The sequence below is a fragment of the Lacerta agilis genome, chromosome 14, assembly GCF_009819535.1.
Source record: "Lacerta agilis isolate rLacAgi1 chromosome 14, rLacAgi1.pri, whole genome shotgun sequence".
Lineage (NCBI taxonomy): Eukaryota > Metazoa > Chordata > Lepidosauria > Squamata > Lacertidae > Lacerta > Lacerta agilis.
Genome location: NC_046325.1, coordinates 15,020,785 through 15,032,240, shown reverse-complemented (window position 1 = coordinate 15,032,240; position 11,456 = coordinate 15,020,785). Strand labels below are relative to the sequence as shown.

The 11,456-nt window shown below is 48.4% G+C and overlaps 1 protein-coding gene across 2 annotated transcripts; it reads right to left on the bottom strand.

The window, feature by feature from the left end:
- Nucleotides 1–5,284: 5,284 nt before the first annotated feature.
- On the bottom strand, nt 5,285–10,801 carry CDIPT (CDP-diacylglycerol--inositol 3-phosphatidyltransferase). Of its 2 annotated transcripts, none has more exons than XM_033168955.1 (6): nt 10,355–10,801; nt 9,080–9,214; nt 7,787–7,940; nt 7,372–7,453; nt 5,563–5,644; nt 5,285–5,459 (listed from the first exon to the last, which is right to left on the bottom strand). In XM_033168955.1, the coding sequence occupies exons 1-6, from the start codon at nt 10,395–10,397 to the stop codon at nt 5,308–5,310; spliced, it is 648 nt and encodes a 215-aa protein (XP_033024846.1). In that variant the 5' UTR covers nt 10,398–10,801; the 3' UTR covers nt 5,285–5,307. The 2 variants fall into 2 exon arrangements, with proteins under 2 accessions (XP_033024846.1, XP_033024847.1); XM_033168956.1 differs by having other exon boundaries at nt 9,080–9,129; nt 10,355–10,609.
- Between the last annotated feature and the right edge of the window lie 655 nt (nt 10,802–11,456).

The following is an 11,456-nucleotide window of genomic DNA, read 5'->3' as shown; positions in this document are numbered from 1 at the left end:
GCTCAGTTCTGGCCATTTCTGAAAGGCAGAAAACGTATTGGCTAGGGGAGGTCAGCAATCACACACTCGTGACAAAAGAAACAGAGCAGGAACTAAGGAGTGAGAAAACACCAAGGCCAGGAAAAGAGCCTCAAAGCAGAAATGTGTGAGTGAGAGAGAGAGACTGAGAGAGATGTGTGATAAGACGCGCCCCCTCCCTGAAAACAAGTTGAAAAACTGCTGGATGGGGAAAGTTATACACAGAGAATTACAGAATGATGTATGAGATCAGCTGGTGGTGCAAGAGTGAGTGTGGGATGGGCGAAGGAACCACCAAAGGCTACAAACTCCCTCTGGATGTGAAAATGATGACCCAGGCCGGTTTAAAATCCGCTGGAAGAGGAACTGTGTGTGTGTTGGGTGTCCTGCGAAGGGAAGCAGATAGGAGCGAGCCCTGAGGAGTGAAAGGCTGGAGAAGAGTGTTAAGACCACACTGGTAAGCGGAGCAACAGAACACGAAAGGGGCGCTGGTAGAGGAGAGTCGAACTGTACTTCACTGACGGAGGAATACACAAGAGAGCATACACTCCATACCAAACAACAACAACAACTATTTTTAAAGGGCCTGATGGACAACTGTGTATGCTACTGGACAGAGACAACTGGGTGGGTGGGGTGGGTGGGGGAAGGGCACCAGCAAAGAATTGTGTGTGTGTCAGACACGAATTTTCACCCGGCACAATGTGACTAATTTTTTGCTTTGTTTCTCAGACTGTTATTCAATGGGGCTGGGGAGGGGTGGGGTGGGAATATGGGGGAAGGGGTGGTATAATGGCCTCCTCCTTTAAAATCTGTGCTCGGAGGATGTCACAGGGCTTTATTTAGGGTGAGGGGGGTGACCTTAAACTCCCCCCCTGGTTAATCCCATCTGCACGAATTATTAACCTCTGGCCTTCCCTCAACTATCCCTCAGAAAAATAGTAATTTTGCTCTCCCTTTGATGGGTGCATGGTGTAGAAGGCAGGGCAATTTTGTTGTTTTTCTCCCGCTTCCTGGAGACTGTAACTCTCTAAGGTGGGATGGGATGGCAGGGGAAAGCTGTTGTATTTTGATGTTGAAATGCAAGTATTCTAATATGCATGTTTTTATATGCTTATATTTTGGGGGGGGGAGGGAAAGATGAGGGGGTGAATCAGAAACTTGGAAGGGAGGAGAGAGAGCTCGGAGTGTACTATGGTGTGAGGGTCAATAGGAAGGACGGCTTTGAGGGGGAAAGGAGTCAGGAAAGTGGCGAGGAGGCTAGCAGGTGAACGGCAGTCTCTTAGAGGAGGGAAAATAGGGTTCGGTTTGGTGGGAGATGGAAGGAGAGGTGGGTTCAGCGGGATTCAGGAAACCCAAATCTCAAACAGGACGGCGTCAGGAACAAGGAATTGTTTTGGGGTGGATTGCAAATAACAGTGAGGGAAGAATTAGAACTTTGCACAGGGATCAGTAACTGGAGCCCGCTTGGTTATAGCCAGCCCACCGAGAGGGAGGTATCCAGTCCTCTCTTTAGCAAGGAGGGCAGTGGATTGGCCAACAGTCCACTTGGAGAGAAGGACCATCGTCCTGCAACCGCCATCCTGTAGCAGCTAGCTCCAAGTGACCTGCTAAGTATAATCGACTGCTGATCTGAGACTTCGGATCCAATTTGGGGTCCACAATGCAATCTGAAAGGAGAGAGGTTCCGTTGTGGCAGATGTTCTCTCAAAGCTACTTTACCCGTTGCCCCTTCCTTCCCACCCACCCACCCACCCCCCAGTCTACAAAATAATCTGTTGCCTTGTTTTACGCTCACAACCATGCTTTAAACCACCACCCGACCCTGGGGGACAGTAGAGGGTGCGGCATGAAGGGGGGTTAAAATCAGAATTTGAAGAGGCGCCTTTGGAACGATGGGAGAGACTGTTTGTTGGGGGAGAGGGGTTTTACATTTACACATATCCGTTATTGAATGAAAAACCACATAACCTATATCTTTGACATGATGCTTGATAGATGTTTTCATATTTGGGGGTGGGGCAAAATTTTGGATGCTAAAGAATGAAGTTTGCTTTACTATTATACAATTCAGAGCGGGGCGAGGTTTTTAGGGGGGAAAGAACAAGAGGGAGATTTTATTTTGTATTTCCTTCCCCCCCACCCCCGTTTTTGAGACTTAGTTTTTCACTTCGTGGAGCACTAAGCGTGCCTTCATATGTAGCAGCGTTGAGGAGGGAACAGGAAACGTCATAGCCTGACAGTTCCTATCCCTCTGCAACACTGTCTCAAGTGAAAATATAAATTTCCACCATCTTTCCTGATGGGGAGATGCGGAAGCAGGTCTATTTCTGCCAGGAGAACCAATTTCACTCATGCCATCATTCCAAAAGACAAACCACAGTTCATTGTTTTCCATATAGCGCTCGTAACATATTGTTGAGCAAAAATGGGTCAACACTTTTATTCACTATATTTGCTTATTTTGTAACTTATTTGTTACTGTTCATTTTTCTGCTTGGTTCTGCATTATTTGTGCCTGCTAATTAAAATTATTATATTAAAAACAGGAAAGGGTGGGGTCTTCCTGAATCTGGGACCAATCAAATCCTTTCATAAGATTCAGAATTTTGTTTTTGGTTTTTGTGTGGGGGGTGGGGTGGGGAGTTCCAAGAAATATTACAAATCCTATTATCAGTTTGTATAAAGAAATGGTGGGCGGGGTGGGGCGGGAGAAGGTCAAATTATAAACTGCTACAGATTTTTGTATCAACGCATGAATCGAGTAAATAAACTCAGATGCATGAAGGCCGTGTCTGTCCCTCTTTCCTGCAAAGCTCTCGAGTTTGTGCCAATTCTCTGCCCAACAAGAAAACTCACAAGGAAAACTGAATTTAATTCAGGGTGGTCCAAAATGTAGCCCTCAATGTCTTTTCTGGTGGCCTTCTGCAACATTTGCACACACACACACACTGCCACAAGCACTTGCACTGCCTTCCCAAAGCCCGGTAAGGAGGCACTAGGCTTTGGGAAGGAGTCACGAGACTCAGACAGCATCCTAGAGCCTCCTTCCTCCTTCCCAAAGACTCAAAACTGCCCACATAATCAAGAGTGTGCAATTTGATCAACCTCATCCGTGAGATTAGGATCCAGGACCAAATCTAAACACACAAGGCACTGTGAGCACTTGACCAGATTGTCTTTCTCGACCCTTTCAGAATGCAGTTAGATTCAGAGCTGGGAACTGTGGCTGATCAACCGGCCCCCAACAACCCAGTTGTCCTTCAAAATGCTTATATAAAACCTCCCACCAAATTCAAAACACACACAATCAGATGGTTACACAGTTGTCTTTATTACAGCAACTCCCACTCCGTTGAGAGAGGGGGGTGTCTTATTGCACCAAGTCTTAATTTTTTAAAAACCTACATACAAATTACACACCGCTGGGGGGTCGTGAGGGTGTGGCAGTGACGCTGCGAAGGAGACGAGAGGACATGGCAAGGTAACAACTGCTCCCCATCCGGCAGGAGACAGCGCACGGCAATCCACAGAAGCAATAATTCCCCTCAGCACCTGTGCGTCCCTCTGCCCCACCGCACCGTTTGGATGAGGGAAGTTTCTAGCAAATAATAATCTAGTTTGGCTCAATATACGAAGACACGGGGCAGGTTACCTGAAGTCGGTTTCCTCCAATACAGCTGCCAAGTCTTCAGGTCCTTAATGTGGTTTTTCTAAGATGGCCGCCAAATCCCATCTCCACAGTCCCCTTCATCAGTCACCTCTATCTCCTCTTGTCAAAAGGAAGAACTGGCTTTTGTGGGGAGCTGAGAGAAGGAGGCTTTAAAGTGGATGTCGGGAACCTTTAGCCCTCCAGATGATGCTGAACTACAACTCTCATAATCCCAGGTCACTGGTTATGCTTGCTGGGGCTGATGGGAGTTGTAGTTCAGCAACATCTGGAGGGCCAAAGGTTCCCTACTTAGCCTTAAAATATAGGAGTGGCTAGGATGGCTACCATGTCACTGTAAACCTAGCCATCACTGATAACAACAAAAACACAACACAACTGTGATGTGATATGGCAACTTATGCTCATGAACAAATGATTGAAGAAAGGAAGACAGGCGTGCAAGGACAGGACCCAGAATATCTCAGGGAACTACCAAGAGCTCAGAAACAGGGGGAGAAACCCACAAATAATTGCTCTGCCTTCAGAGGAAGAAAGGATGGAGAAGCCAGACTGGCCAAGATGGCTGCTAAAGCTGCCCAGTGTTTACCTCACATTCGAATTCTACTGCACTCTTTCAAAATTGCACATGCATGATTGAGGGGGAAAGAACAGCCAATCTCAACTATAGTCAGTCCAAAATTGTGTACAAAGAAGGTGGAGAAAGTTGTGTGAAGAAACAGCGGGCCAAGGTAATGTTCAATAGCAATGCTACAAAATGGCTCCTCTATGCCCTGTGCTCCTCCAGGGTATTTAGAAGCCTACAGCTCTATGTAGCAAAAACAGCCAACAACAACAGAAAATTGAATGCAGGTGATCTCACAAGCAAAGCATTGTGAGGAGAAGAGAATCTGGGAGCCGGATCCAAATGGCTGTTTACGGCCAAGCATGTCTAAGGAACATGGACCATCGGCTAAAGTAGATGCAGAAATTTACAGCCAGAGATAATCTTAAGATGGATAATACTGCACAAAGACCTCAAGCCTCAATGGGGCTTCTTTCCTAAGAACCTAGGATAGTCATTTTCAAATGCTCTTCTTAGTATAATCCAAATCAAATGGCCACCAACTGGCCAATTCATTCGCTGCCCAGGCCTAGATATACTTGGGAATTTTGGGAATGATATGGCCTCCTAACTCAAGAGCAATACTCCCACGCACTTTTGGGAAACGAAAAGGTACTTCTCTTGTGGCTGAATTTTGTCCCACCCTGCCCAAGCATGCAGCAAGTTTTGAAGCACGGAACCAAAAAGCTCGAAACGAAGGTCTATTTAGCTGCCCCTCAAAATGGCCGATCCAATCCCTCCTTTTCAGCCCACGGGCGAAGTCAATATTCCTCCCTACCAGCCAATCTTCTCCTAAGTGCAAAGCATCATGGGAATGCAGGAAGGAGCCGGGAGGGGCAGGACGTACTCCCATCATCCTATACATTCGTGGGGAGGTGGGGTCATCACATCAAGCAAGAGCTGCGCAAGTGGAGTGGCTAACCCCGTCACGGCGAGGGATGATAAGCTGGTCCCATTGCAAGCGTGAAAGGGAGCGATTCTTCTGCCCCCCCCCCTCCGCTGGGGTCTTTCGACGCTACTTCCTCTTTGCACGTTCCGCGACGTCCAGAGCAGCCATATTGCACGAGGCACAGATCAGGTGGACCAGGCTGATGAGGCTCTTGGCGATGGCGATTGGGGCACAAACCCACAGGACTAGGCGGTAGAGGCCAGCCTGTCCGGGCAGGACTGGGAAAAGAAAAAAAAAGGGGGTGGGGGTGGGGGTAAGGAAGGAGTCCTTTGAAATGCCCAACGACCCCTAGGCATCATCCCTCTGGCTTAGCATACTCACTTTCTGGTCCTTCCCCAAAACACAGCAAATACAGCATACAGTAGAAGAGCTCATTCCCAGCGCACATGATGAAGAGGACAGTCTGGAAGGAGGAGGAGAAACCATGTCAAACCAGGCCAGAGTAAAGAGAGCAAAGAAAAGCTATCTGAGTTACTCCGAAGGGCGTGTCCACTGCACACATAAGGACGTCAGCTCTGTTTGGTTGCTAGTTTATTCAGAAACGTGTGCAGACTGCAATATCCGCTAAATCAGCTTACAAGCATGCAGTACAGCATCATGTACGCAAGTAACTGCTGGTACTACTAATACTACAATCCAAGAGGGAAACAATGTAAGTAGCAGGCACATTATCCCAATGGTCGGATAGTCCCAACGCTTTGCAGAAAAGGGCAGCCTTGGCCTGCCTTCTGATGACCAACAATGAAGGAGTCAGGTGGGTTCTCTAGGAAGAGAGCTCTATTGCTTTGATGCCGTCACAGAGAAGTCCCTGATCCCCCGGGGCAAGGACCCCGAGGGGGAACTTAAGATACAGACAGCCTCATACGGGAAGCTGGACTTGGAGGTGCACGACAACTACTGCCCAGCTGCAAATATCCCCTTTTCTGGGCATATTTCAAGGTGCTCGGAAGAGGATCTTCCAGCTTGGTTTCAGGCCTGGTTTGGGGACTGAAGCTGCATTTGGACAACTTCTGTTGCTTTTCCAGCCACAACCATTTCTGGATAGAGATAGCCTGGCTACAGCAACACTAATAACGTTCTGCCTGGATCACTGTAATGTGGGGCTGCTGTTGAAGACAACTCAGAAACAACTTTGATTTTGTTTTGGCACTAGCTTAAGACCTGGTTAATTTGCTCAGACATTCTGGAATTGTTACCCATATCAACTTAATAGTGTCACAACTGGCCCCTGTGTTTTAAGTTTATTTACTGTCTTTATCCACTCTTGATTTGCAACTGGGATTGCTCTAATGATCCGCGTATCCCATCCTGGGACCATTTGATATAAAGTGCATTACAAACAAACAATCCTGGAACCAGATGACCTGGGGCTTTAAAAGGTCCAAAAGAGCCCTTTTAAAAACCAGGCCTTGAAACTAACTGGAAGCCAATGGAGATGTTGCAGAAGTGAAATATGAAACACTCTCCCAAACTCTTAAAATATGATACAATGGCCACAAACCCTCTTCGAGCAGACAGCTAAATCTGCAGGGGATTGAGAGGAAATTAAATCTCCCATAGTTCATTGCGTACTGTGGTATATTTTTTAATGACATCCCTTTCTGTTCATACTTTACAAGAAGGCTTCCAAATACAAGATTTGGAGTGGAGAGTGGGGCAGAACTAGGACAGAGGGAGGGATCTCCCAATATAGATTGTGAGACACTCTGGTGGTGGAGGGGAACGAATAGGGCAGTATTTTGCCTTTGAGGAAATGTGATAGCAAGTGATATTTCTATTTTGATTCCAAGGGGAAAGGATCCATAGGAAGCAGCAGAAATAGGAAATTACTCAATTACATCAGCCTTGCACCAACAATTCTGATTTCTCTTGCCTTAATGAAAGAGCTGTTTTTTGTTTTTTTGGTAGTTTATCACACTACATCTGTCCCCATCCCCCCATCTTCTTGCTTTATTTGTTTTGTCATTTGTTCAATAAAGCTTTTGAACATAATTTTTTTTAAAGGATGGGAGCCTGGAGAAATGTAGTAGGAACAATTCAGAGAGAGGGAGAGAGACAGTTCAGAGAGAGGGAGAGACAGTTCAGAGAGAGGGGGGAGGGAGGGAGAGATCTAAAGAAATTATCACTCACCCGGGAGCTGTAATACACCCGCAGGATTGGATTCCCTGACAAGTCGATGGTCTTGTGGCTCTCCGCACCTTTTACCACGGTGCTGGTGGGAGCAGAGAAGGTAGTTAAAATGGGAGCCAGGAGTGCTCAGCCTCTCTTCCCTTCCATGCCTCTCTATCCCAGCAGGGGAGGCACCATAGCTGAGCGGCAGAGCATCTGGGTTGTTCGCAGAAGACCCCAGGTTCGGTCTCCGGCACCTCCATTTAAAAGGAATAGGCATACGGGCGATACAAAAGGCTCCCTTTCAGCCCGAGACCCTGCTGCGAGTCACAGCAGGCGAGGCTGAGCCAGACCTGGACATCATTGTCCAATATTGTACAAGGCAACTTCTGATGCCGCCATAGAGGGCAGAGTCCCTCCTTTCCCCAGCTGGTACCTGTGGAGATGGAGCCAATGGGAGGCAACGTCAAGGCTCATGCTGAGTTGGAACCAAAGGGCAGATTCAGGGTAGAGCATAGCGAGGTTCACCAGCAGGCACATGGTGGCGCAGCGGTCCGTCAACATGTCCAGCATGGCGCCAAAGCGGGTGCCTGGGAAGGACAGCACACATGAGAAAGGCAAAGGTGCTGTAAACCAATGGGGAGGAAGCTATGCATACAGCAGAGACTGCAGCCACACGTAACCCCCAACCCATCAAAGTTTTAATGCATATATTGTGGCTTGCTATGTGCTTGACAAGTTTTTGCTGCCCCAGGCAGGTGACGGCCACAGGTGGCTGTGCTTCTGCTGTGAGGCCATGTGTTGTGTGGTCCAGGCAGGCACACTTGAAAACAACAGGTTTCGGTGTGCAGCTTACACAGACGGAAACCTTGTGAAACCTTCCCGCCTCAGCAAGAAAATCTCATTCTATTTGGACACACTTCCTTTTGGCTACAGTTGCAGATCTGGAGGGCTTTACCCAGAACCAGGCATTATTCCTGTAGATTTCTGGAAGGGAGCGTGAGGCAAAGAGTAGCACTGCGGCAAGAGGAAGTGGGGTGGGGGGCACTTTGCACAAAGGAGCCAGGGCACAGACCCTCCTTCTTTGTGGCTGCTGCTCGCAGGGGAGGTTCAGGCAGGCAGCGCCTTGTTGCAGCGGCAGCAAAGTACAGATCTGAGGGTGGGTAAGGCTGAGTGATAGCACCTTGCCTGCTGCCACCCAGTGAGCTCAAACCTGAACCAAGCTTTGAGCCAGGGACCTTGTAGCTCATAGTCTTAAGCAACACGGCAACCTCAGTCTTCTTCCGAGGACGGAATGCAGCTCAGCAGGAGGTCTCGGGTGCATCCTCCAGCATCTTCAACTGGGTCAGTTAGACAGGCTTTTGCCTGAGACTGTAGAGAGCTGCTGCCGCCATTCAGAGCAGGCAGCACTGAAATAGATGGACCAGTGATCTAACTCTGTGTGGGACAGCTTCAACTCCTCATATATGTGCTCCCTGACACTCTCACTCACTCATTCTTTCTCTCTATATATATATTCAAACGGACTGCATTACACCACAACAAATTATTCCATACCACACAGAATGCATACATTCCATCCATTTAAAAGCATCCCAAAAGAATCCTGGGAACTAGAGTTTTCTGTTCATGAAGCCATGTGTTTTCAGTGTATGGCTTGTATGCGGCCACCCTGTGGCCCCCTCTGCCTTGAGGCACACATTGGAAGGCTTTGCAGACTGAGCCTTACCTTGGTTGAGGGCCCGAGCCGCATAGCCATCGAAGGCATCAAGGAAACCGCTCAGGAGGTAAAAGAAGGATGCTATTATGTGGGAGGTTGGCATAAAATAGAAAGCGATAAAAGCGAAGATTATGCGGGCGTAACCTGCAAAGGACAAGGAAGCAAGATGAGACACTGTCCTGGAATCTTTTAACCCCCAAGCCCTGCAGCCCCCAGAAAACTGGAGAAATGGGTCATGCAAATTCTAGTTGGTTTCCCCCTCCTTTGCTACCCACAACCCCACCTCCCCAGATATCTAGGCAAGAGTCACTCAAAGATCAGTAAGGTTCCTTCAGGAGTGTTGAAGAGAAGGAGGAACAGACTCTATTTTGGAAACACCCTTTTCCTCTTCTGTTTTTGGCATTGAAAGCTACAATCAACCGTAAGAAATGAAAGGGTCCAGACTGAGCCTACAAGAGACAGGTGAGTCACTTGCCTGCCTGCCAGATCTAATCTGGAGAAGAAAGTCCGGATGCTGCTGCTGCCTTCAGCTGCAGATTAACACTTGTGAAAATAACAGGGCAGGAAATAGACGGGAGTGTTGAAGCAGAAGGCCCGGAGGCAGGGAAGGGGCCGGAGCACGATGCACTTCTCAGCTTTTACCAAGCGAGATCAGACCAAAGGTCGATCTAGTCTGGCATCGGCATCCGGTTTTCCAGGATGCATTCGGGAAGTCTATAAACGGAGCATGAAGGCAAGGAGCCTTCACCCACCTGTGTCTGTCTCCCAGCACCGGGATTTGGAGCTCTACTGCTTCTGAACATCTCGAGAGGCCCAGAACTAGGTCATGTCTCCAGAACTAGGGCCAGGCCTGTCCTCCCTAGAAGAGCATCACAACACCCCACCCTAAGCACGTTTACACAGAAGCGACTCCCCCTGTGCAGTTCAGCTGGGTTTATGAGGCTCTTCCCGGAGCTCATGGATTGCATTTAACATTAGCCACAGCAGGGCTGCCTCATCGAGATTAATGGGCGTGACTAACGCAGGCCCCCATTCATTCCAGTCGGTCTACTCATTTAGGATGCGAACACACACGCCATCCATTTAAAGCATACTTAAAGCACATATGAATCCTGGGAATGGTGGTTTGCGAGGGCTAAAAAGTCCGTGCCGGGTAAACTACACTTCCCAGCATTTCGGGGAGGAGGAGCAGCGCGCTTTTAATTGGATGGCGCGCACGCAGCCCAACGTGTTTCAGGATCGCAGCCTCCTCCTCTACCCCGCCCGGCGCCCCGGGGAACGTACCGATGAGGTTGGGGACGAAGAGGAAGATGTTTTCTTGCTTCATCTCGCGGCCAGCTGTTGCTCGGCGGCGGAACCTCCTTGCAAGCCCCGAGATCCGATGCAACGCTCGGACCACGCAGCGCCCACCCGGTGCAGGAGCCCCTCGTATTCCGCCCGCTCTTTCTTGTCCTCGCGACGGACTCGGAGACTCCCGCTCCCCGCTTTTTGCCTTCCTGCTTTGGCCCAATGCACGCAGCTTCCCCCGGTTTCCGCAACCTTCAGCTACTCTGCTCAGGTTCGGAAAGGAAAATGTCTGCCTGTCTCTTTAAAAACTGCACTCCCGCCCCCTTCCCCGGGGGAGAGGGACATTTCGGAACGCCAATGGTTTCGTCTCCATACGCTCCCCTGCCGACTTTCGTTTTGGTGTAGTCCCACCAACAAGAAGCCGGGCTAGAAGGGCCACTTTTCCTCGTCTTCTTCCTGTGATTTATGGTTACTCCGCTCCTAGAGTACTCGGAGGACCGAGGCTTCAGAAAAGCTCCATTAGAGAGAGTTGGCCGAACAGCCGCCGACATGGAGGTTGGCTTTGGAGCGCTTCCGGCTTCCCTGGGCCGGCTCCTTCGGACCCTCCTGTTTTCTTATTGGCCAGTCAGAAAGTATGTAAAGGGAACTATTACTGTACTGTATTTCCCCACGCTGAAAGGCTCGCCAGATCCAGTGCTTCTGTACTGTATCTTGCTTTAGTCTTGATAGTAAGAATTGCTGTACAAAAGTCTTTAGCAAGGAAGTAGCCGCCTTTAATAATATCTTGCAACTGAAAGCAGAACTTTTACCTCGAGAGATCATCTTTTTTTTCCTGTTTTGACAACTTAACAAATAAACAAACATGTTTTTTTAATGAGTGGTATTTCTTAACGGAGTATGAAATAAATTTCGAAAACATGATTTGAATCGGTGGACTTTCTAATCATTTCTTCTTTGCTTGATAAGAGTTTTAATTACAAGCTGCCGGGCAACTGAAGATGGCACATGAAGGGGTAAAGAATCACCAGATAAAATATGGCTGATTTCAATTTCCATAGTTGTTGCTTTAATGGAGTTAATAGTGGCTACTGGCACGCTT